General features: G+C 37.0%; 1 protein-coding gene across 3 annotated transcripts in view; it reads right to left on the reverse strand.

Moving 5' to 3' along the window:
• The window catches only part of Mbd5 (methyl-CpG binding domain protein 5), a 115894-nt gene that overhangs the window by 11157 nt on the left and 76928 nt on the right, over positions 1-27809 (reverse strand). Inside the window, exons 7-11 of one of the 3 annotated variants that reach the window (XR_007834548.1) lie at positions 22688-23713; positions 21017-21234; positions 16555-17763; positions 16362-16453; positions 1816-1889 (exon numbers count right to left, since the gene is read on the reverse strand). Coding sequence is in view for 2 of the 3 variants with exons in the window: in XM_051184725.1 (XP_051040682.1) it covers positions 1816-1889; positions 16555-17763; positions 21017-21234; positions 22688-23713 (2527 nt within the window). In the remaining variant the exon portion in view is untranslated. The remainder of the gene's footprint in view (positions 1-1815; positions 1890-16361; positions 16454-16554; positions 17764-21016; positions 21235-22687; positions 23714-27809) is intronic. The other 2 variants (XM_051184726.1, XM_051184725.1) reach the window with 2 other exon arrangements.

Below are 27809 nucleotides of genomic sequence, written 5' to 3' on the forward strand. Positions count from 1 at the left end.
TAAATGATTTGATTCAATTTCATTTATCAGTTATGTAACTTTCAACTAATTATTCAAGATATTTGGGTCTGAGTATCCTAATTTGCAAATGGGCTCAGCAATTGTGGCTTATTTTGTGACTGGAGAATAACACAAAGGAAAACAATGATCATGTATAATGCAAAACCCTGCACTGGTGTACACAAAGCCAGCCAGTGTGGTTAGACAACAGCATAATAAATACGGCTGTATCTTACTAGCTCTGCTTTGTGTTTTCCTCTTCCTATCCAATCTGTATGTTAAGTTGTATGATTACTTATGATAAAGAGCACTGCTTTATACAGTCCCATATTAATTCACCAGTAAACTAGCTCTAAAGAAACAATTTTAAAGTATGCGTGTGTCACACATTATCTTTCAGAATCAGCCTGAGTGAAATGGAGGGCAAAGGAGAGATCCAGTTTATCTCAAAGCAGTATTTGAAGTATCTAGAGGAAGTTATTCACTTCTATGTTACCAGCTGTATTTTGCAAATAACACAAGTACAAAGTGTGCTTCCTGGACAGAAGCCTTTCGGGTCTTTTACAGCAAAAGCGCAGGCACCACTGAGAGTACTCAGCAAGGACTCACCATAAATGTGTGACACTGGTCTTGTCCTATATCCAACCTCTGCAGGGGAAGTGCCACTTCAGAGTAGAATGCCTGGCTCTTTAATGGAAGGTCTACTACTAACCACACAGGTGAAACTGGTATTTTTAAGAGGGTGGTGAGCGTGGTGGGTAAGTGGTACAACACTTGTGTTGTGTACTTACGACATTCTGCATTCTATCCCCAGCACCACATTTGATACAAAAAAAAATTCCAATGAAATATCAAAACAAAGACTAAGCCTATGTCTTAAGGGGTGTCTGTAAGGATCATTTTACATATGAATAAAGATTAATGTGCAATTATTAAAAAAAGAATCACTTATTTAGTGTGTGTGTGCCCATGTGCTCAGTGCACCCACAAAACAGTGCACATGTGGAGATCAGAGTACAACTTGTTGGAGCTGCTTTTCTTCTTCCACTATGTGGGTCCAGTTTCCAGGAACCATCAGGCTCAGAGACAAGTATCCTTACCAAAGCAGTGACCTTTCCAGCCCTAGTATGTAATACTAGGTTGTTGGAAAATGGGGGACTGAACAGGTATGTCAATTACATGGTTTAAAATAATCCTCTGTATATACATACACTTGTTTCTCTACCTTAAAGTGAAACGATTACAATACATAAACTACCTTTGAAAAATGCTCTCTAACATTACCTGCTTGTCTGTATATTTTATTCATCAAATAACAATCCAGGACAACTTGAACAATGATGGTTCAAAGTTCAACTTCATGTCAGAATTCTAAGAGAACTTATATTCAAGTCTATAACTCTGGTCAAACAACAGCAAATGCCCCAAGCACCTCTTTGACAGTGGGCAAACTGCCAATGTTTTCACACATGTATAACAACAGGTGCTTCCCTCCCTACTATTTGAATTGCAAACAATAGACTCAACAAACTTGTGCAGCATATTTAATTGCCATTAAAGAAACACTAGTCACATTTTTTTCCTACTAATCTAGGAGGTCAGGATGGAGGAAGGAAAGAATGAAGAAGCAAATCCTACATGTCATATGGACAAATTACATAGAAAATGTCTTTTTTGTAATAGCTGGTTTGTAGTGTCCATTATGGTCCTCTGATGAGAAACATCAAAGAACTGTAGTACCTGGGTCACAACATGAAACCAATGAGACTTCACAATCCCTGATGGAAAGACAAAATGGAAAACCAGAGTGCTTACTTTCTGCTCCTTTTCCGGACTCGGCTGTAGGCTTCTAAACCTTCTGTTAGGGTCTTCAGCTTCTCCGGCTCCACCTGAGTGAAGGTATGAAGACCAGACCACATTACCCAGACCTGTAATTGTTGAACACACTTTTCATTCTACTTTCTTGTCAGACAGTAAGTGTGGGCACTAGGGAAAGGATCTGCTCCCCCCCACCCTCCGACCCCAGCAAATGTATTGTCCTTCCTCAATTACAGGCAGCTCCTGGGACTTTAAGTTGAAGCATCAGTGGAAATGAAATCCAGGTTGGCTTTGATATTGTCAGTGTTTTGAAAATAAAAAGCCTGGGATTTAAATAATTTTCAACATACACATGTAGCTTACAAATCCTGGCCCAGTCTCCACTGCCTAATGTCTCAGCAGTGGCATCTTTATAGCTTGTAGGGGAAAGGTTAGAGGGGTGCTCAGGATACAAGGTAAGCATTGGAGTCAACAGGTTGGATCTAGGATCTTATCTCTCTTTTTTTTAAAACATGAATTAAACATTTAAAACATTCTTTTAAAAGTTTTAGATTGATTTCTTTTATTTCATGTGTATGAATGTTCTGCCTGAGTGCATGAATGTGCACCTGTGGTGCCTGGTGCTTACAGATGTCAGAAGTGGGCATCAGAGCTTCTGGAACTCAAGTTACAGATGATTACAGAGCCCCCATGTGGGTGCTGAGAACTGAGCTTGGTCTTCTGCAAGAACAAATGCTCTTTACTGCTGATTTAAGTCTCCAGTCCCAGACACTTAGGTTTTCTAAGCCTCAATTTCCCTTTTATTAAAAGGCCAGTGACACCTATCCTGCAGCTTTGTTTTCTGTGGTCATTAGAATGAAAGACCATATTGTACATAGCTTAGTGAAAAGCAATTATTACGGAGAGTGCATTAGGTACCTCAGAGGCCAGAAAATAGGAAGAGTAGAAGCCATGCGTACTTCGTAGGCTTGTCTTCTCTTCTGTCCTGCCATCACTGCAAATCTGTGAAGTTGGTTTACTCCACAGAACCTGGCCACCCCAGTGGGACTAGGTATTAGCATGCATGAGGTGTGTGTATACCTTCTGCCCCTCCCTCCAGAAAAACAAAAAAAAAATGAGAAAAATGTGTATGTATCAAAATGCCTTTGGAAATATTTTGCTATTTTTCCTGATTTTTTTTTAAATCAAGCTATCCCTTATCTGTATGCTCATCACTACTAAGCCACTTTCATATAAAAATTCAGAGTTTGGGAAAAGCTTCATGGATAAGAAAATAAATACTTACAAGCAAAGAAATTAGCTTTTGTCTTTAAATTTTAATGACACTTATGAATGTCATTTATAAATAATTTCTTGTGACCTCATCCTCAGACTAACACACACTAAGAATAACAGTGTTTCCACTTTCATGTCTGAGTACAGGCATTTCTATGTGTTTAGTCAAATAACACAAGTTTGTTGGGGATATCTGATAGGATATGTGCCAGAACAAAGGAAGGACATCTTTGTCCCTGCCACACATACAGAGATGTGTCCTACTGACCAGAAAAACCCAAGGGAACTGATTGTATCCATATCCCTAAAACAAAGAAGGTTTCTATGTACAGTATCATATTTCATGGTAAAGTTCTACTTTGTGTGTACATTCATTAAAAGAACATACAATATATTATACTTATTACATTTATGGTACTACACATTTCTTATTTTTTGAGACCAGGCCTTACTATACAGTTTTCTCACTGTATAGCTCATGCTTAACTCCATTTATTTTTAAATGAACTTGCTGCCAATAGGAGGAAAGCCCTCCTGTACTGAAAGATCTATCCTACTCAGGTCTCCTGTGACTACAAGAGATCTCATAATTTTGATGAGACACAGAATTCAGGTTCACACCTAAACAAAAGCTGCAACAAGTAGCCTGTTGACCTTAATTTTCAAAACTTGTTAGGTTGCCTTTAATCCCAGAAGCTGGGAGGCAGAGGCAGACTCATCTCTGAGTTGCCAGCCTAGTTAACTAAAGTGAGCTCTAGGACAGCCAAGGCTACACAGAGAAACCCTATCTGGAAACACACCCTCCCCCAAACAAAACAAACAAAAACTTGTTAGGTCAGAATATTTTTAAGTTCTCAATTTGTAATTTTAATTGAGTATAGAATACGGGGCAGTAAAACTGTTGGCTATTTCATGTAAAAGGAGCTACTTTACCATTTAATATGATAATATTTTATTTTTCATACAAGATTAACAAGTTTAAATTATATGGCCGGAGTTGAACAGTTCTGTTTCCAGAATAGTCAACCTCTATTAAGTCAAGCATGAATAAAATATAAAATCATTTTATAGCTAAGAAAGCCACATTAAAAAATATATAACCATACATGAGTATATACACACATGTATATATATCATAAAAAGCTAGGCCACTAGACTAAATTGTTTAAAATAAAAATATTGTTTACTGAAATTTAGTAACTAACATGTGCAAATTTATCTTCAGGTAAGTTTTTTGTTTTATTTGCTTATGTGTATGCATGTGTATGTTGGTGATACAGCCCTTATGTGGAGGTCAGAGGACAACTTGAATAAATTACTTCTCTTCTTTTCCCATGTGGGTCCTAGGAATTGAACTCTTTGGGTTTGGGAACAATCACCTTTATCCATTGTACTATGTCCAATTTTTAAACGCCTGGATGATTTTCCAGTGGTCTTTAATTTCTTTGACTTTATTACCTACCATAGTCTCTTCATTTAAATCTGCTTCTGAAGCTCTAAGATACAGTCACACTAAGCTACATTACTCATAGATAGTTCAGTGGCCTTGAGAGAAGAGTAATGGTAGTAGTTTCTGAAACTAAACAAAAGTAAGGTACATATCACTGTGTATTTTTGTGATAAAAACCATATATATTTCCATGAAAATGTTTATTTAATATGTGTGTGATATACGTATCTACCTGATGTGTGTGTATAATATACATAATATATACATAATATAATAATATATACACACTCAGTATACACACACTATATATTGTTTCTTGGGAAAATTCTCTATTTGCAATGTATTAAAAAGTCTTTAAAATATTCCTAAATATGGTATCAGAGAAGAAGAAAATATATTCAAATTCTCATCAAATGGAAATCATGCTTAATGATTTAATGAAGACTTCGTTATAAATTAGTTAACGTATAAATAAAAACCAGGAAAACCAAGCATATAAACGTAACATTAAAATATTAAACACACAAATATTTTTATAAAACTTACACTGAAGGAGCAAGTTATTTGAAGATACTTAATACTTTATAATTATAATTTTAGATTCTTGTACATTTATAAGTAAGGTTATTCCTAGCTTAGTGAGAAACTGCTAGAGGACTTTAACATTTTATCTTTGGTCATAATCTCATAGTCTCATTCTAATAGTAATCCTGTCATTAGTAATGGCCACCATTACATAACCCTTCATACATGTTTAACAATTATCAAAAGTAATTTCCATAAGATTTCCAATGCAATTCTTTATATAATTTGAAAAATAATCTTAACATTTATATGGAACAACAAAGGATCCTGAATAACCAAAAATACTCCTGAACTAAAAAACAAAACAACTCTGCTGGAAATATTCTCATTCCCGAAAGCCACATTAACTAAAGATTCATGACACTGGTGAAAACACACACACACTGATTAATGAACTCAATGAAAGGACCCAGATATAAGTCTCAGCCACCTTAATTTTGACAAAGATGACAAAAACACACACTGAAGGAAAGAACATCTTTAGCAAATGGTGTTTATAAAACTGGAATCCTACACATAAAAGAATGAAACTGTATCCTTCTCTCTCAACCTGCACACAAATCAACTACAAATGTATCCAAAAATTCAATGTTAGAATTAAAACTCCAAAACTTCTAGAAGAAAGAGTAGGGAGTACATTCCAGGATACAGGCTCAAGTAAGGACTTTGTGAATAGGACTCTGGTCACCCAGAAATAGGACTGCTGTGATTTGAATGAGTATGTCTCCCACAGGCTCATATATTTGAAGGCTTGCTCCCTAGTTGGTGGAACTGTTTTGGAAGGATAAGGAGGTAAGCCTTGTCGGAGGAGGTATGTCATTGTAGGTTTCTAAAGACTCTTCCCACTCCCAGTGTCATCTCTGCCTTGTGGGTATGGATCAAGATGTGAGCTCTAAGCTGTTAGTTTGCTTGGCAATTATGGAAGCTAACTCCCTGAAATCAGAAACGAAATCAAATGCTTTCTTTTAATAGTTGCCTTGGTCATGGTCTCAGTAATAGTAATTAATGATAATAATAGTAACTAAGACAAGGACTGACAACAAGTGGGACTCTATGAAATGCTACTGTCCTATAAAGGCATTTGACAATAGACTGCAGAGACATCCTATAGAATGGGGAAAATTATAGCTATCTTACAGAGGATTAGTGTCTAGAATGCACAAAAGACAAAAACCAAAACAAAACCAAAACAAAACAAAAAATCCTCAAAATACCAAGAAAAGAAGCAATTCAATTAAAAAGTATGCTATGGAACTGAACAGAGTTCTTAGCGGAAATAAAATTTTTAGAGAATTTTTTAAATGTTCATGATCCTTAACTACCATAGAAATGTGAATTACAACTGCTTTGAGATTTCATCTTATCCTAGTCAGAATGGCTCAGATTAAGAAAATAAAAGCCAACAAATGGTTGGCAAGCAAATGGGAATGGGGAACCTTTATGCAATTTTGTTGGGAGTACAAGCTGGTACAGCCACTGTGGAAATCAGTGTCACAGTTCTTAAACAAACAAACAAACAAACAAACAAACAAAAAACTAGAAATAGACCTACTCTTTGTTTCAACTATACCACTTGAACACAGTCCAACAGAAGAATTCTAAGTTCTCGTAAGAAAACTTCAAGAAACCAAGACAAGAGTTTTGTGACCTTGGTTTCTTCAAAAACATGGAATTGTTCTTGGAATGTGTTTTTATGCCTCTCTTGGTGTAGTGGATAGGACCGAGTTTGCTTCAGCTGTTGTTACTCATATGCCTCTATGGAAAAACAAGTTTTCATTTTCGTCATATGCAGCTTACCCATCCTGTGTGATTTGCCCATCATGTATTGATAGCCTTTGTGATTGTACAATTTACTTATGTGATTTCTCTTAACACTCAGAGTATACATTATCCAGTGTTCTGAATAAAGTTGGCTAGGGCATAAGACTTCAGTCCCCCTCATTTATCAGATCTACGCTGCTGTCTCACCACCTCCAGAATGATAAACATACCATGACTGGGCATGTAGAGTCAAAAGAATCTGCAGCTACAGAGACTCATGTTCCTCCACTTTTATAGCTGCTACATTCACAATATTAGGACATGGAAGCAGTGTAGATGTCCATCATCTGATGAATGGATAATAAAAATGCGGTACCTGTACACAATGATGTTATATTCAGTCATAAAGAAAAAAAGACATCCTGAGATCTACAAGTAAATGTAAGGAACTGGGAAACGTTATACTGAGGAAGCCCAGACTCAGGAAGACAAGTTTTGCATGTTTTCGCTATACGTGGATCTTAGCATTGAATCTTTAGATTTTTGTGTTTAAACTGGAGTATAATCTAGGAAACTACAAAATCTAGGATGATTAGTGGGAAGGACAAAGAAAGATTTTAGATGGAATGAAGAATAAAAAGGGAAAAATAAGGATGGAGTTTTACATAGAGAAATGGGAGAGTAAAACAAAGTAGGGTGTAGGCAATTGATAACCAACACTAATGTCGTTTAAGAAAAAACCCTACTATTATATAAGCTCCACATATACATATATCCATAGAAAAACATTTAATTGGGGGCTACTCTACAAACAGGATAATGCTCCTCCCTGAAGCCATAGATGCCCAGACAAAAAGCCCTGTGCCAGGTGTTGCATACTTCCTTTCTAGTTGTTAGTCAGTCAGTGGTGGAATATTGGAGATGCCAAAAATAATATAGGATATTACATGGTTCTTGGTTGCCCACCACAACCTCTATAGCAAAAACTACTGCTGAAGATAATACACATTTGGTCACAGGATATGGAGAAATCAAGTTGGTACTAAACAGGAAGGTTCCTTTCTTGACTAATTTATTATAGTACCAGAGGTGCTGTGCAGGCTTTGGCGGGGGGCTTAGGAGGAGTCATCAACAGTCAACAATCTTACCTAGCTATGACTCCTATGAGATACAATAATGATCAGTGAGACAAGAATATCCATGACAGTAGTTGCATGAATGCTATGGGGGTAACCACACACTTCCTGATAGGATTTAAGAACTGTTCCACAAAAGGAAACACATACCTTAGAATTGTACATCTGGGCAAGAATCCAGGCCTAAGGGTGAATTTACTACTACTTTATTAAATGGGCATGGTATCAAATTACCCTCTAAATTTGTATGTCTCTCCCCATAGATTAGTCTAAGGACAAACAAGTCTAAGGAGCACCAGTCAAATCACAGATTTCATAACAGAAGTGAGACATCTGTCTTCAAGTTTCCCTTTCTATTCTAGCATGTCTTGGGGCTCTGAGTAATGAGGAATACTATGTGTAAAGTTAGAAGAGCAAGGTAGGGATCTGCATGAATAGCTTATGTCTCATGTCCTTAGCAATGCCTCTTCTCTGAGCTTTAGCTCTCTCCTCTGTAAAGTGGGGATAAAGATCATGATAGTCGCTGAGATCTAAATTAACATGAACACAAATCTGCTTTACAAACATCAAAGTAGCCTTTGCCAAAATGCCACTGATATATGTGATATTATTTTAATTAGAACATTATAAAACCTTTCAACATTTTAATCTATGTATTTGTATAAAGTTTTATTTGTATATATTTATATATTTATAGACTTCCCTACCTTTTCACTCTGTTTAGTATTTGTCTTGATAGTAATATCTTTGGGCTGGTCTAGATCTTCATTCTTACTATCTTTCAAATTTGGATTAGGGACTGACTTTGTTGTTTTGGATTTTTATCTTTCTTATTACTTCCAAATATGGTTTTACTTCATTTCTAAGAAGATTCTGGGCCAATATAGCATTGGTTGCCTTTGCCATAACACTAGCCAAAAAAGTAGCTCAAAGACTGTGTCTATCTAGGCAAAAAGATTCATTTCCAACAGTGCTTAGCAATAGTAAATGTACAAGGAATATTTTGGACACAGAATCACAGTACTACAGACTACAAATTAGCTATCACCTGTAATCAAGCACACACAGAATGTTCTTTAAAGCAGAAGGCCAAAACATGACAGGAAGGCAGACCTCCCAAAGTGGGTCCCCAGGCTCAGTCTCAAGTTCATATCTCAGGAATATAAATAGAGCCATGTTTTGGTTATGCTCCACACTCTGTAGAGCCTGTGTGTGCATGTGGCAAGACTAAACTGAAAGACAGAAAGCACGCTGCCCCCAAATGAGTAAGTTTTAATGATGACGAAGTTGACAGCTTTAATCAATCAATCAATGAGAGAGCCATTTTTATATTATCACTGCAAATACAACCATGTAGAATAAGTCAAAGTGTGAATCTAAGAAGGGGGCTTTTGCACACTGATGATTTTTGCAGAGATTTTCCTAGTAAGTTAACGAATATCTCTCTACAATAAATGTTTCATGGAAAGGAAATATTTTTGTGCTACTCTGATAAGTCTTTAAAGTTCAGAATACACACAGAAGTGCAACAAAATATGAAGAACGAAGGGGTAGCATTGAAAACAGTAAAAAGATTTAATTTATAAAAAATAAGAATTTTATGTTTTGATTATTATTGAGTAGCAACCTTTCAAGGCTAGCTGATACATGACCAAAAGCGGCAGATGGCACCTATTTATCCAAAAGACTATTAACATATAGGCCATACAAAGAACAGAAACAATACCATACAGCAAACAAGTGAACCACTCCAAAAAAATGGACTAATATATCTGAATAGAGACTTTCCAAAAGCAATATAGATGGCTAATATATAATTTAACAAGTGTTCGACATCAGACAAAGGAAATGCAAATTAAATCCACATTGGGTTTCTGTCTCACTCAAGAGAGAATGGCTATCATCAAGAAATGACAATAGATATTCTAAAGGATGTAGGGAAAGAGGGACACTTACTCGGCGAAAGTGCAAACTGCTGCACACACTACAGAAATCAGAATGGGGTTCTTCAAACAGCTTGAAATAGTAATATCATCTACACTTCTGGATGTATATTCAAAGGAATCTATATCCTATTACAGAGATACTTGCTCATCCATGTTTATTGTTCTATTCCCCCCGTTCTATTCCCCCCAAAACTGTGAAACCAGATCAGCCTAGATATTTATGAACTGATGAATAGCTATTGAAAGCATGGTGCACATGCACAATGGAATTTTATTTAGCTGTAAAGAAAAATACAATTAAGAAATCTGCAGGTAAATGGATGGAGCTTGAAAAAAATTATGCTGAGCAAGGCCCAGAAAAAAAAAATGTCACGTGTTCTTCATTTGGGGATCCAAGTTTCCCATCTGCAAATTTTCATGTTCAACTTGGAATTACTGTAGAAGCCAAGAAACTAGAAAGAAGCTATTGGGAGTGGCATGTATAAGGCAGGAGGATCATAGAACATAAGAAATACAGAAGTAGAAGAGGGAATGCTCAGTATGGAAAAGTTTAAGTAAGGAGGTGATGAGGGGGGATAGAGATGATGGGGCAGAGAGAAAGGTCAACCAAAATGAAAGATGTTTGAAAAACTCACATTCAAACAAACTGGTAACCAAACTAAAGAAAATATACAGTAGAAGTTGGGTGAACTTAGTACCATTGTTTATAAATTGACAATATTAAGCTGCCTTCTAAATATTTATTTTTATATTCCTAGACAAATGCTACTTGCAGCCATAATCAGAGAACCCTCTAGATTCAATACAGTAATTCATGGGTATGTAAACTGTTGCAATTATGGGATAGCTTAGGTTGTTCAGATGTAAATAAGACATTTATACAACCTCTAAGGGTCAAAGAACATTAGGTAAGAGTGTAGAAAGAACTGGAAGGTTGGGAGAAGATATAAGAAATGTCATCTGGGCAAGACAAAAATATTCTCTTGTAATAATGAACTCACAGTCACTGTGAATGCTTGTACTGTGTCTGCACAAAAATAGGCCCATCAGCAGTGAGTTGGAGGAGGAGCTCTGGTGGCTCCACCCTTCACTGCTGAACTATTTGCTAGTGACAGATTCAGTGAGAAGGGGAATTGTTGACTTCACTGATGATCCCAACAGGCTCCGATAGATAGTCTCAATACAATGTTCACACAGACAGGCCTGGTTAACCTAAATGGGTCACAAAGCAAAACCAAAAGTCATGGATCTAGGAAAGTTGCTGGTAGGGTGGGAAGAACACAGCAGATAAGAGAGGATGGGGGGGCAGAATAATTAAAATGCATTATAGACACCTGTCAAATTACAATATTTTTAAAAAAGTGACAGGTGAAATTATGAAATGTATTAAAAACGTGCACTTTACTTGAAACTTTAAAAATCACACAAGGATAACTACATTTCCTCATAGGTGTGTAATTTAGAAAACAAAACAAAAAACCAGCACATTGTGGAAGATCTGTGTGATAACCAGAGTAGCTATATATCTTTCCATAAAGTCTCCAGTGGTTCATCTGTGTGGCCACTGGCATGTGGTGGAGCACAACATCCTGAGGTCTTATCCTTGTTTACCAAGCCACAAACAACAAAAGCATGGTATATTTTTAGTGGTTCTAGCTGTCTATCAGAATATACTTCATTACAAGCAAGACAAAGGGAATGGGAAACCGGGTTCTCTGAAGAGTGTAACCCAAGAAGCACACACCCTCCTGTGTTGCCACACACAGCTGAGGCAGGCATATTTGGTTTCTTTCCCACACTATTAAAAGTCTCTACTAGCTAACTGGCCAGTAGCTGGGGCTGGGAGACAGAGGGAAAAAAAAGTCTAAATTGATGTTTTAGAAATAATCGAGAGACTATAGAGTGTCAATTTCACTTAACAAACTGTTCTAAAATGTTGCTGTGTCAAAAGCCCTTCTTGAAATTAACAGCTAACACTAATTGACATACAGATACACGATTTGTATGCTATGTGATAACATTCATAAAATTGTCACAAAATATTTTACTTGCTGAGTATATTCTCTATGATCCTTTTACTTCCAACCTAGGGAGGGAATTTCTGTGAATGGAAAATGCCAACAATAACTAAGATCTACTACCTCAATTCAATGGTGGTGGAGTCCAAACTAATAAAATTGTCTTAAACAGGGGAAATAGACTAATCTTTACTGGGTTCTCTTCTGCTTTGAGAACTTAGGGAATCTCACTGAACTCCTTAAGCACCATTTTAAGTAGGAATTATTGTTTCCACTAGATGAGACCAAGCCCTTGGGGATTAATATACACATGCAGATCCACTTAATTGTCTGGCAGTACTTGGATAAGCTCCTGTCAGAATTTCCAAAGCCCTTAGCTCCTTCTGCAACACTCACTGTCTTTAGGTTCTCTATACTATGTTGTTATGTCGTTTTTTCTTTTTTCTTTTTTAATAAACTGTTTCAGAAACTAGGCCTAGCTGATGCAGTCAGTCTTCTGCTACCTATTATACAGTACAAATGTTAAAAATGACTTTCTGTTGGAATAAACTAAGCATGTGCCATTTCCTAGAATGACTAGTACTCTACTCAAGTCAGCCAATGCTCTAATCCATACCAAAGACTGTTCTGTTTCACACAGAGACTACACGGGGTATCTAGCTTATATAGCTTGGTTTTAAACAGTTATCTACCATCCTGTGATTATTTATTTTTCTAACTTGCATGAATTTAGAAAGAATTCTGAGTGGTGCTGCGAACAAAGACTGTAATGGGGAAAAAAGTAAATGGGATGGAGTTGGGAGGGATACCAAATACATTATAAAAATTATAGTGAACAGAGCTTTTATGTGGTAGGATCTGACAGGATTTTGGATCAATATACTTTATTGTACTTACAAATAGTATTAAAGATGAAGGCTTAGAAGGCTTGGAGTGACAACCTGGTAAGAGAGGTTTTGCTCACCTAAAAGGTAAACACCAGTAAAAATGGCCCTGCAGTCCACAGTAAAACTAATAAAGTTTTACTGTAATCCAACTAGACTTTAATAAGTACTGAACACTCAGTGCATAGAAGGAAAACCATGGTTCTGACTTTTAAAAGCAGAGGCGCGCTTACTGGCTTCAAGGCTTGATTTATACAACATTGCTGAGAGGTCCTATGTAAATAAAGCCCATTATCATAATTAGTTCACTTGCATAAAAGGACAAATCTAAAAATTTTATTCCTATAATATCTTTCTCTTTTCTGTACTTGGATACTGAATATATTTTAATCTGTCCTTGATGAATCAGGGTCATTAATACCCTGAATAAAGATCATCTGCTTTAAATTCTGAGTCTTGTTTGAGTCTTTTTGGGCCTCATGGAAATAGGCATCATGAAATAAGGTGAGGAAGCCCTTTCTTTGTTGTTTGAAATTCTCATGAATTTGCTATTTATGTGCAAAAGCGATATGGGCTTTTACACAGAGTTTACACATAGAGTTTTACACATGTTGTATTTTGCCTTAAATTTTACTATTACCTGGGTGTGCATATGTGCATGCAACATGAAAGTTTGAAGACAACTTGTAGGATTCATTCTCTCCTCTCATTATATGGGTCCTGGGGATGGAATTCAGGTAGTTAGGCTTGGCAGCAAACACTTTTCTCTGCTAAGTCATTTTGTTAGCCCTGTACCTTGCTTTTTAATGATAAATATTTCATGTGTTATCACTGATATTTCATTACACATTTTTTTGTTTTCTCACCGTAATATATGCTTTAATTTATATATTTTGAATTATTAAAAATACTTTTCATGCATCTTGATATCAAAGGTTTTTTTTTTTTTTGTTGTTCTTTTGGGGAGGCATTTTCTTGAGACAGGGTTTCACTGTGTTATATAGCGCTGGCTGTCCTGGATCTCTGTAGACCATGATGACCTTGAACTCAAACTGCCTACCTCTGCCTCCTGAGTGTTGGCATTAAAGGTGTGTACTACCACCACCCAACTTGTTTTATACAGAATCTGAACTGGCTATCTCCTGTAATTAGGTAAGACTTCCAGCTACAAAACCTTTGACCTACAATTTGTCCTTCCTGCAAGATACGCTGTGGTAAAGTTGGTGTAGAAATTGTGGGAGTGGTCAGTCAGTGACTGGTCTAGCTTGAGACCCATACCATGAGAGGGAGCACAACCCTGATGGCCAGGATCCAGAGGAGGGTATTACACAGACCTAGGACATAACCAACCACAACTGGGGGAGGGGGACAGGAGTCAATGAAATGACTCCTAATGATATTCTGCTATACTCATAGAATGGTGCTTAGCCCAACTGTCATCAGAGAGGCTTCACCTAGCAACTGATGCGGACAGATGCTGACCCACAGCAAAACATTAGGTAATCCTGCAGAAGAGGGAAGATTGTAGGAGCCAGATAGGTCAAGGGTTCCACAAGAAAACGACAGAATCAACTAACCTGGGCTCATAGGGGCTCACAGACACTGGACCAACAACCAGATACCTGCATGGCGCTGACCTAGGCCCTCTGCACATTTGTTATAGTTACGTAGCTAGTCTTCTTGCAGGACTCCTCATAGTGGGAGAAGGGGCTGTCTCTGAATCCTTTGCCTGCTTTGGGACCTTTTCCTCTTGCTGGATTGCCTTGTCTAACTTTAATAGGAGAGGATGTACCTAGTGTTACTGCAATTTGACATACCGTGGCTAGATGATATACATGGGAGGCCTGTCCTTTACTGAAGTGAAACAGAGTAGTAGTAGAAGATTGGGGCGGGGGTTGGGGGAGTGAGGAACTGGGAGAAGGGAAAATTCGGTCTGGATGTTAAAAAAAAAAAAAAAAAAAAGAGTATTCAAACACATAAATCGAGATTGAGACCAGTGTTTACTATGAAATGTGTTAAAAGAACATGAATTTGGGCTTGAGGTGATGGCTTTGCAGGTAAAATGCTTGCTTCTCAAACATGAATTGGATGTGCACATGAAAGTCAGGCAGTTATGGTGACCCACTTACAACCCCAGTGGAGACAGGTGCTGTGCCAGACCAGGAACCAGGTTCAGTGAGAGACCCTGACTCAATATGTACAGTAAACAAACTAAGGAAGACACTTGACATCAACCTGGGACCTCCACAATCTCCACAGCACACACATACATGTGCATATGCATCCATACATATGTGCCTACATGCATGCAAACACACATGCACACCATACAGACTCACACACACAATCACTACATGCCTTTATCTTGTGAGGGTATACAGCATCTTGATGCATATTACAGCTAGAACAATGTTTGGGGAGAGTGGTAACCTTCACATATATATATGAATATATATATGAATAACCTTGGTTCATTTGCACAGAAATTATAATGTAGTTTAGTAAGTAGCTTGTATTTGGAGCGATACCATTTATAAGAGCACCTTTTTTGCTGTTTCTAATTATTTCCTGAACAAACTGTCAAAAATATTCAGGTTTATCAACCTAACAGATGCTAGGCTGGCCTCAGAGAGTATCAAGAATAAAATATTTTGTGAATAGCAGTATGGAATTCATTTTCTTATCAAAAGTAAAAACATCAGGCTCACAGTGTATCATGACAAGTATATATTAGGCATTATAAGCATGAGTTTGAGGACCTCCTGGCCCCATTGACGAAAGACAGTCCTTTTATTGTGCAGGCAAAAATGCTCTTGGTTTCCTGCCATTAAATCTAAGTGCCAGCTTAAGTCTGAGCACAGTTGAAATTGCTTTGCACAATACCCTCTTTAAGAGAACAACATATACCTGTAAGAGTGATTTTTATTAGCTAAGAAGATGAGAAATTCTGTTTCTTTATAAGAGGGAATTGGTCATGAGTTTCTCTTCCTGGTCTAGTAAAAATGTTTCTATTTACTTTAAACATTCTGCATGTTTCTTGCAGCCACTTTTAAGAGACGCAGACACCCCTACTATTTCTTCTAACTCAGATGGTAGTTCATGGGTACATTTTCATTTAATTTATATGGTCAGATTGTGTTAAGTAGAGACAGACTATTGATGTAAACATTTCCACATGTCAAAAAGACCCAGAACTTACTCTGAAAAGAATAAAAACGTTACCGGCTGCTTTCTGTAATAGTTGTAGTTTCATCCAGATTTTATCAATGCCCCACCTCTGGATGTCACACATAAGCATGTGGAAGAAAGCTATCTATTGGTACACCAAGATACCCCTTCCATATTTTCCCTTGTCATTGCCTTCCTCTATTGAATAAAGCACTATGTAAACACAGATAAGTAGGATGGAGTTAACAGGATTCTAGAAATCTGGTTGAGGGTTAGAGGCACTCTGAGCCTAGTGGGTCTGTAAGGTTTTCATGACTCACCCCTTGTCAACATGACACCTTGGTGACTATAACCATCCCCTCTTCATTTTATGCTCCAGAAGCTTGTGAGACCTCAATGAGTCATGAAGAATCTTAAAATCAAATCCAAAGAATCCAAAGTGATGATAACAAAACAGAATAATTGATATTTGAACAGAGGTTAGTATTTGACAATGGATAAAGATTGGTATACCTTCCCTTCCTCGGGGCTTTGTTGGCATGAATTGTGAACGTCGTCTTCTCTTATGAATTTTCCAGGCCAGGAAGTCAGTCCTTTGATTTGGCCCCAGACCAAGTCACCAACATTGAACGTCCTTGGTCTATAGTGTATCAACTCATGTGAAGAGGGGGAGTCTGGATTCCTTAGGTCATCTTCACTACTAATGCTTTTAGCATCTGAGGGACTAGGCACACACCCATTAATGCTTTTGGCATTAAAGTCTCCATTGTAATGGATGTAGTCTTTGACCAGAGAACTTTCCAAACTATTCGAAGAACCTGGAGACTGCCCCTCTAAGACTAGGTCTTGTTTTGCAGAGCCTAGCAGCTCTCCAAATCCCCGACTCTGCCGAGGTCTGTTCCCATTAATGTGTGTACATCTCTCCACAGTGCTTTCTAGTCTCTCCTTAAAACTCATCATAGTTCTTTTGTAGTTATTATACCTGAAATTTTCCTCCAGAATTTTATCCCCTTGACAGTTTCTTGGTGGTAACAGTATTGGGTGCTGTTCCCCAGCTAGAAATGGCAGTGTAGATACGTTGTTGGGCCTTTCATGACAAGGACTACTGTGAACATGGCCTGGATGATCTAAAAATTCCTCATATTTCCACCTGTTACGCTCCCCTCTGGGACTTTGCTCCCCATCCCACTGTTTTCTTGATGTGTGGCAACTTGCTGACTTGAAATACTCAAACCCATCTCCTTCGCTGGAGTGTTTCCCATGGTCTATACTCTTGGGTAGCCGTGCCCCTCTTGCATTCCTCAGCCTGCCATCATGATCCACTCCTCCCATGCTCCGCCCATGAATGACCGCGCTCACAGCACTGGACAGGTTTAACGGGTCACCAATAGAAGCAGTGAAGGCACTCATGGCACTCAGGGCCGGAACAGGGCTGATCTGAGTTGTACTGTTGACGGCAGTGGTGATGACAACCTGCATTCCTTTGCTGGCTGCATCGACAACTGCTTTGTAAATGGCATCTACAGAGGCGTCACCTTGGCCACCCATAATGAGGCCATCCTTCCCTGGCTGAACAAGAGATGGGTCAATCCTTGGCTGCAGCTCACAAGGTGTATCTTGGAAATGTGGAAGTGCAGTGTTTGGGTTCTCAGGAAGTGCTGTGAGCCCCGGCTGAGTGCTTATTCTTTTATTTAGAACAGCTGCATCTCCTTGCATCCTCACCTTAAATAAGTAGGAAACAGAGAGAGGAAGAGAGAGAGAGAGAGAGAGAGAGAGAGAGAGAGAGAGAGAGAGAGAGAGAAAAGAAAAATTTAAAGACTTAAAGAAGATTATCATAATTCCAAAGATTTACCAAAAGACAAACAACTAACAAGGAAGTATAAAGAACAAGAATAAAAATGAAAGAGAATATTGTTCTATACAGACAACCTTACACATTGATTATATTTTTAGATTTGGGTCATTTCTTTAGTTGAAATAATTCAACAGATCTCTTTTTAAACTTATCACTGCCAAACATTTTCTAGAAAAATTAAACTTGAGCTAGTTGGATACGAGATGTTTCCAGGTGATGACATTGCTTGCTCTGCTTGCTCAATGGTTTTCCAGGTGTTTGAAACAATGTATTATTTTGATAGCATTACATATTCAAATCTATTGATTTATTCATTATTGTGCACATGATGTATGTGGGCACACATGCCATAGCACATGTGTGGAGGTCAGAGGACTTTTTTTTTTGGAGCTGTTTCTTGCCTGTCAACCTTATGTGATTCTGCGAATTGAACTTAGGTTGCCAGGCCTGTGACACAAGAACCTTTACTCTCTAAGCCATCTTGAGAGCCACAACATGATTATTTCTTTAAGTCTTCAGATGGGGTATTAATTCCTGCTTTTCAACCTTATCAGGCCATTGCTTGAGATACAGCCCCATGATGCCAAAAAGGTCACTGGCTGTCTATACAGTGATTCCTGGATAGGAACAGGCAATGGGGGAGGGGGATTTCTATATAGGAAGCATTATTGCACTTTGAAAAATTCCCATGGCTTTATTTATATTACAGACCTTAGGTCCCTCTGCTCTGCAATCATAATTTCGGCTCAGCCCTAGCCCAGTGACTGTTCCCTTCTGGTCTCTGCCTGGTTCCTTACCAAACTGGTGCTTAGCATTCAATAGCATATCGGCCACACCTTTGCTACTACCCATCATCCCTTGTCTATACTTGCCACATAAAACCCAAATCTTGAATAATTTTAACTTCTGGTTTTGTCTATATCCACAGGAAGGTAAAGTATTTTATGAGTACGAATTTATTGTTCCTAACATGAACTATGGCCTGTTGCTGCTCCTTCAATCCTATGATCTTCCAGTCAGATATCATTTTCTCCACAACTACTCAAATCTTCTAAGTCTTCAAGCTATTTGCCATATCATCTCCCACCCTATTCTTGGTGGATAGCCCTACTTACCAGAGAAAACAGAACTCATGATAAGATGTGTTACACTCTGATATTCACTGGTCCTTAATAGTACACCTTTCCCAGAAGTTATGCCTTTTTTAGATCTTGTCCAGTTCTCCATCTGCTCTATGAAGGGCAGAAGGAAAACGGGATCTTGCCTTCTTCCCTTCGTGTTTATTTCCATGTACTGTTTTACCTCTTCTTTTTTAGCATATAATTATGTGCATCTCTCCCCATTAAGGAAGTTAGTGCTCAACATGATGTTCCCCTTGGAGCACCACCCCACTTCTCTTGCTCTTCACAGTTTGGTTTTTGAAACAACTCACTTTGTACTTCTCAATGTCCCATTCTTCATTCTAACCATTGCAATCTGACTCTGCTGCCACCACTCTCCTTAAACTGCATTCTACTGAGCCACTCTCATGTCTTAATGATGAAGTCTAATGATGTGGCTTCAGGCTTTAGCTTGCTTTCTTGGTGATACAGGCATGTACATATCCCACTATGAATTAATTTATTATACATTTGTGAATATTTCATTATTGGTGAAATATGTAGTCATCACCACTCTTCACTCAGTCCAGCACTTTCCTATCCTACTCCGTCTGATCTTACTTCCTTTCTCAGAGGAAACTGCTGTTGTAGTACATCCTGGGTAATACTTAAAAATATTAAAGCTCGTAGGTAAACACCTCATTTCTCTTCTTCCCTTCCTTTCTACCCCTTCAACGTATGTACTATGCCTCTCTTCTGCCAATACTCCAGTGTTAGAATTTTGTAGTTTTGCAGGTCTCTGCATATTGGATTAAATAAACCTGGCTAATCTTTTAAGCTTTTACAGATAAGCATTATGTAACATAAATATTTTCTGAATCATTAAGGCTAAGTAACTTTTAATTTCTGACTCCATGTTGTAATAAATGCTTTGTTATATGCTCTTCTGTTCACATTTGAACTAATGTGTGTGTGTGTGTACACGTATATACAAATAGGCTTTAAAACTTGATAAACTACCAAATTATCCTCCAAAATAAACAAGCCAGGCTGAATATGCAGCTCAATGGGAGAGCATTTTTCCAGCTGTACAAGGCCTTAGGTTTGAACTCCACCATGAAATAAAAAACAGGCTAACACAGCTTAGTCAGAATTCATATGAACCAACAACAATGAAAGTGAGGACTTCTTCAGCCTTTACCAGTAGTGGATATCATCAATCTGACATACACAGTAATGTACATAATGGGTTATTCTTTCATGTTTATCAATAATTCATAATTCATTTTCTGTGAATTCTCTGATTATATTTTTTCCTTATTTTTCTAGTCATTTGTCCTTTTTTACTTCTTGATTTATAGGAGCTAATGTTCTAACTTCAGAATATCTTTGATCATATAGAAATTAATTTTTAGTATTGGTTATACATTGTTTTCTTTTGACCTACTGGTTTTATGTTTTGATTAAAGATCTTTCTCTGTTTAATTATTTATTGTCTATGATGGTGCATGCCTATAAATCCAGCATGAGGGGGGAGTCTGAGAAGGATCTAGCTTGTATTACATAGTGAGCCCTATCCTTTTTTTTTTTTTAAAAAAAACTTGTATATTTTATTCTTACATTTACATAATATTACTCTTTCTATATAATATTTAATATGCTAAGCATCTTTGTAGAAGTAGAAGACCATATGGCCTATGCCAAGAGGACAGAGTGTGGTGAAAGCTAGCACTGAAGGAAGTAGGTAGGTATTAATCATGAAAGTAATGTGGTCACAAGGCACAAAAGGGCATAGGAGGGTAAAACTATCAGTTTTTACTCACAATTCCAATAAGACTATGACTTAGAAAAAATAGAATTATATTTACACAAAAGACTGGAATGTTTAACAATACTCAATATTAAGAAATTACTGTCAATAGACTTGGGTATATAGCTCACTTTTTCATTCCTTCGCTCTCATTCTTTCAATAAAACCAGACATTGTTTTCAGCTAAAATCACATGTAGAAGGAAAGTACCTGGAAGTTCTGAAACAGACAAGCCATGGGGTTATTGTTAGCTGGGCAAGGGACTGTGGGCTGTCCTTGGAAGGCCTGGAGATTCTGGTGTCCCTGGAGTAGGTGCTGCTGTTGCTGCTGCTGTTGACTCGGAGGAAACATCTGACTGCTGTTTAACAGCGACTGTAGATGATTCAGTTGATGATTATTCAAAGAATTGTTTATTGATGATATATCACCTATAGTTTTGAAAAATATAAAGTATAAGTCATTGTGTTTCTTCAGAGATCTTAGGGTTATTTTTGCACCTGAGAACTCCTGAAACAAAAACTAAAAGCTGAACTTATGTGGGTAATTTGGCCATTTTATCAGCCTCACTTAGCCATGAGTACCTTTAGCATTTAGTTCTATCTGCATGACTCACTTTGTATTTTATATCACATAAAGAAGACTTCGTTGTTATTAATAAGTTTCAGAGTTAAATGATTTCCTATGTCTATTATTATTAGAACTACAATTAAAAGTTAAAAAATTTCTTTAGTAATCATTAAGTAGTTGACTACTTGGAAACAGAGCAGGAATGACAGTCTCATTTATAAAATCTCAGTCTTAACAGCAATAAATACCACCACATTAAACTAGAGACTTAGTTTAGAAATAGGCATTTTTGCTTTGGATTAAAATGTTAGCTAAAATTAAAACTGTGAAGAAACCTAACAATATCTAGTTGTTACAAAGATTTTAAAATCAATAACATTGATGAATAGCGATAATAACTGGTTATGTTTATATTTAAAATTCAGAATTGTTTAAAATTGTTAAAGTTTTGGGAAAAGCTTTGTAATGAGACATACATGTCTATTATGATTTTTGAATTATTTAACTACAACTATTTTAGGTCTAGACAAAACTAATTGTACTGTATTATAAAAGTTCCCATAAAATATAGCAATCTGAGTAATGAGTTTTGTAGTGTATCAAGATGCTCGTGATATCATGTATACTTGCTTCTATTTCTGGGCTTCATGGACACTCCTCTGCTTCCCCCAATTGTTACCTGCCCCCATCATTATAAATACTTGACAGCATTTTCAACATTTTTTTTTTGATAAGCCAATCTATGTGAAGGACTTTGTTTTTATGGCACAAATACATAACTATAAAAAATGACAATTCTGAGGAAATTTAGTATTATTTTGAGGGACAATTTCCTTGATCTTGGGGGAAACCTCAGCTTGGAGTATTTTCATGACTGTACTTTTTAGCTTGGCCTCTCAGGGTTCACCTGGAAGCTCCCCATCCTAGTGCAGCTGCTCATACCAACCCTGTGATGCCACACCAACTAACATAGAAATAAAGGCGCTTTAGAAGATGCAGACTGCTTTTGGCTGAAGAGAATGATGGGTAGGTTAGGTTTAGGTGGCATCAGAATTAGAAGATAAGAGAAAGCAGATTATAGTGGTATTTAACTAAGGCTAGAATTGGAGAAAAGGAAAAAGCCATTTCATGTTTGTTTAGCTATAGTTTTGTGTGGGTGTTGTTATATTTAATTCCTTAAATAAGCTGTGACATAATAAAAACATATTTAAAAATAGTGTGACAAAATGGAGTTTTAAAAAGGAGAAAAGAGAATTAGAAAAACGTTTCTTAAAAAAAAAAAAAAAAAACTTTGTGAAAAATTTTTTAACTTACCAAGCAGACCTGTCCCCAGTAGAGGGTTAAGTAGCTGTGGCACCACAGAGTTACTGTTGAGTTTAGCTGGACCAGGTGGATTCCCAGCATTATTAGATATATTCAGCAATGTTTCTGCCATTGACACCACTGCTGTCCCACCAAGTGTTGAGACAGTCAGTGCTGCCACTGCTGATGATGTAGTGGTTGTGGTAGTGGTGGCCTGGGAGGAGGTTGCTATGGAAACCTCTGGATGATTAGCGGTGTTGGCCGATGCTGAGTTCAGGACACCTCCCAACAGCTGGGGATTCAAGGCCATTAATCCCGAGGCCCCAGTGACAGCTGGGAGGAGCAGGGGGTTAAAGGTAGTGTCACTGCCTGTAAAGCTCGGTAAAGGGTTTCCCAGGGGGCTGGTTATAAGGGTCTCAGCTCGGCTGTTGTTTGACTGATTGCTTGGCAAATGGTCTGATGGGGCTATCATCTGTGTTAATAGGGGTAAAGGGGTATTTTGCTGTTGCAAAAGATCTGAGATGCTCAGATTGAGAGATGGCAGGGGAAGCATGGCAGCTGCTTGGGCTTGGTTCTGAAGCAGGGCTGCTAGAAGCTGAAAATGGACAGGTTGTAATACCTGCCCATCCATGTCACTGGAGAGAAAAGCTAAAGCAGCGTTTACATTCGGGTTGAGAAAACCTAAAGGGTGGAGGTTGATCTCAGACTTGCCTTCTCCTGCTGAAGGCTGGAGGATATTTAATAGATTCTGGTTTAGGAGATGCTGTTGATTCACTGGCAAAGAGATAGGTAGAGAACTGAGGAGGCTGGGGTTCAAGGGGTGTGGAAGATGGTTGTTTGAAGTGCTGTTGGATGGAAAATGAAGGGCATGCTCCTGGCCAACAAAAGGAAAATCACTCCCAATGGGCAGCTGACTCTGCAGTGGGTTTCCAGCTGCGGTGGTGACTATGACACCATCTTGGAGAACAGATGTTGTCTTTGTGATGGCAGGGTGGTTGCTGCCAGCTATAGCTATGGAGGATGGTAGGCTTGGACCACCTAAAATGAGAAAAAAGAAACACTGATATTAGTTGTGGATGGTAAGCAAGACTACCCATAAACTTTCCTAAGATACATCTCACTTTGCTCTACTTCACTGTAAGTAGATTAAGTGTATCATAGATGATTTGACATCTGTTAATGAACTTGATTTTGAAAATAAGTGTATTGAACAAATTTGCTGAAAAGCAAATAGGTTTCTCTCCATAGCTGCACAAAGTAAAGCTGGGCAAGGATGTTACAGCTTATCCATTCAGTTTGGTACAAAAAAAAAAAAAGCTTCCTTATTTTCCAAATCATACCTTTTCACTTTAAAAAAGGTCTTATTTTAAGATAAGTACTTTCTTTTAATGAACAAAACAAATTCCCTTAAAACTAGGATATACATAAAATATAGAGCAGATAAAAAATCAACTATGTCAATACAAAATATCAAACATTTTATTCCATGGTTTTCTGATTTTCCATACTAGTATGTATATATACATCCAGGTATACATACTCTCTCTCCCTAATACATACACATTTAAACCCACGTTTTTAAAATAAATCAGAATTGTGCTTTAACTTTGTAACTTTTCATTTATCAATTTAGGGAATACCTTTCCTTTTTAATTGATATATACTGAACCATTTTACTAGTTTCATGTATTAGTATATGATTATTTAACCAACCTATAATCATGAATGTTTTGTTTTCAACTATTTTACAATACTTTGAAAACAATTACTGGTGACACTTCAATAACTATTGCCTATTTTTTTATGTCTTTTCTTTTCTTTTTGCTTTTTAAAAATAGAGTCTCAGTGTGGTATCCCTGCCCAACATGGGACTCTTTATGTAGACCATGCTGGCCTCAAACTCACAGATTCTCTGTCTCCCAAGTGCTGAGATTAAAGTTGTAAGCCACGACACAGAGCTACATAATTATTTTCTAAGGATACATTCTTGAACATGGAATTCCAGAGTCACAAAACTTTAGTATATATTGTCAAACTGCCCTCCAATGAAATAATCAATACAATTCAATTTATATTCCTTAGTATATAATAGTACTTGTTTCTTACTAATACACTATTTTTAACAATGAAAAATAATTAATAATCAGTAATTTTGATAGTATATGAATGTTTTCATATCTGTGCAATAGTAAAAATAAGGTATTTTCTTGTATATATTTTTAGTTATGTTTGTTTTGTTTTTCAAGACAGGTTTCTCTGTGTAGCTTCATAGACCAGGCTGGCCTCAAACTCACAGAGCTCTACCTGCCTCTGCCTCCCGAGTTTTGGGATTAAAGGCGTGCGCCACCGTCATGTGGTTATGTTTTAACATTATCTAGTATGTAAAATGACTGCATTTATTAAGCCATACTAATAAAGTTTAGCATTTATATTTTGATTTCCATCATCACAAAGATGAGCATTTTCCCATATACCTTGCTACTAATTTGTGTGTGTGTGCGCATGTGTGTTTGTGATAGATGATTAAACCTAAACCCTCAAACCCCAGAATTACACCACTGATTTTTCTTATTTTAAGATAGGTTTTTTTTTTTTTTTCAAGTTGCCCAGATGGCCTTAAGTGTGTGATCCTCCTGCCTTAGCTTTGTGGATACTAGGATTCTAGGCACATACCAACACACCCAGGTATCACTGAATTTTTTTCTAAGGAAATTTATTCTAGAGTATTATTGGAAAAATTCTACCACTGTTATGATTTCTATGAGAATCAAAAAGAGGTAAAAAAGGGCTTGTCAGTTGAAAAGTCTACACAAATAAAAGGGGATTCATTGTCCTTATCCCTGATGTCAGCAGGATGGTGGTGAGGTGGTAACTCAAACCAGTACTACCAACACCACCTGCAGAATGCTTTTAGAACAATGGTTTCTGTTTTCCCATATGTCATAGTCTGTTTTTTTTTTTTTTTAAAGCTCTCAGTATTTATTTAAAGGCTTTGATTAAAAAAAAAGCTTTTTGAACATACATAAATATTTATGAAATATTATCATGAAATAATGACATGCTCACAAAGATTAGGGTAAGAAGGCATACAGAATACTGAATCAGGCACACGGTATACAACTCCTTAAATATTAATTCAGATTTTTTTCACAAAACAATCAACACCTTAAATATTTCATTGCATCTTAAAATTGCCATTTCCATACATACATTTCATCATTTGCATCTGGAAAGCATCTTTTAAATGAGCCAGTGAGTCTTATTTACTAGGAATCACTATCACTGTCAGTTTTTCTACCTGCTAAATAATAATGACATACATACTTAAATGTGGTTCTTGCCATTCTTCTGACCACATGCAGAGTACATTTTCAAAATATTAAGCATATATGTAGCAAGGCTTTGTAGATGACAGTTTTCCTTAGAGATTATTTTTTATTACTTTAATTTGCCACTGAGAAGCATTCATATTTATGATTCAAGGAAGTAGTCATTTGGGGATAACACTATAAAAGCTCTCTCCATCTAAATATTCTTGAGAAATTATAATTAAAAGCACAGTCACTGTGGGTTTTTATTTTTTACCCTGACAACAAGAACAGCTGAGTCTAAGTTTTATAAAGGTAAGGTATGGATTCACACACATATATAAATATAAATATATATTAATTTTCTCCAATTTCTAACAAATGAGTCCAACAAATAGGTACATTCTGTTGGAAAATAGGATTGAAATAGTGACACAAGTTTAAAAACCCTGCTATTTTTCTTGCTGGAACTCAGAATGTAGGTAAAGTGTCAAATGTATTAATTTCCTACTCTTCTATCATCTCAAATATGTAATTACAAGGTAGGAATTTTTGAATGTTGTGTATATATTAGCTATGATAATGAGACTACAACATGGTAAGGGCTGTAACAGCTATACAGACATACACATCAAGGGGACAATTATAAAACTGTGTGTGAGAAAATGGCACAAATGATAAAACTACATATTTGATCAGGCATTTGAGAGATGAAAAGAGATAAAAATGCTTCTAAGTAGAGCAAAATAATTTTTTAAAATACAGAAAGGTGGATGAAGTATAATGAGTCCTGTGTTTCACAAATACAAAGTATCTGAAATGTGTGTATGGGTTTTACATACCCCAACTCCCCCAGCCCAAGGTTAAACCTTCCAGTTTACACAAATATTTGAATACATATTTTTAAACTATTAAACTACAAAGCCTCTTTGTATTTCAAAGATGTAACAGTCATGACACATGGTTGGATTAAAAAAGTGTTTGTTGGTTGAATGAATCTACTATGATCCTAATATTTGCACTCACGTCTATAAAGGAAATAAAAATGCAAACATGGATGGATGAAAATTGACTTTCCAACTTATTGCTCCAGTGCCAGGAGATAGGGGACAATAGATAGGTGGCTTGAAAATGACAAATTACTTTAGAAGGCTCCCAAGTATCTTAAGAAGTTAAATGTCACCTCACAGCAGGGGACATCCACCTCAAAGGACAGTCCTAAGACATTCATTAATGCATAGAGTCAAAGAGAAACCTGAATTAGCACAGAAGTTTATATTGGAGGGCAATTTGGACAACACATTTCTGCATCACTAATTGTAAACAGGCAGTATTTCATAAGCCCATTTCAGACTTCTGCATAAAATTCTATATTTTGTTGAAGTATGTAAGTAAAGTGTTAAAGAAGGTTTTTTATAAAGATGAGAATTTCATCAAATATTGCCAATAATCAAAAAGTATTTGGAAGAAGTTAGCAATTTCCAGTCACTTAATAAGGAAACATAAGATTACTTTGTGTCAACTGCTATGAAGTGACAATTTCTTGTCTTGGTTGTGTTGTTTTCAAAGCAGGAGAAAGGGAGAGCCACTCCAGGGGTGCCAGACCTCTAGCCTCGACCTGCAGAAGTGGGCAGTCTAGTGTGGTGAGGGAGTGGGCATGCTGCCTTTCTCAGTGAGTACTGCACAAAAATTTTATGCACACACAACTCACAAGCTCGAGTATAGGGTGTGTATATGTATATACATTTAGCATCAAAATTATTACTAATTTTGTTCTTGAGATGTCTAATTTGCATTAGCTTTAGAATTGCTCCCGCCTCTTCATA

Source organism: Phodopus roborovskii, unplaced genomic scaffold (assembly GCF_943737965.1).
Source record: "Phodopus roborovskii unplaced genomic scaffold, PHOROB, whole genome shotgun sequence".
Taxonomy (NCBI): Eukaryota; Metazoa; Chordata; class Mammalia; order Rodentia; family Cricetidae; genus Phodopus; species Phodopus roborovskii.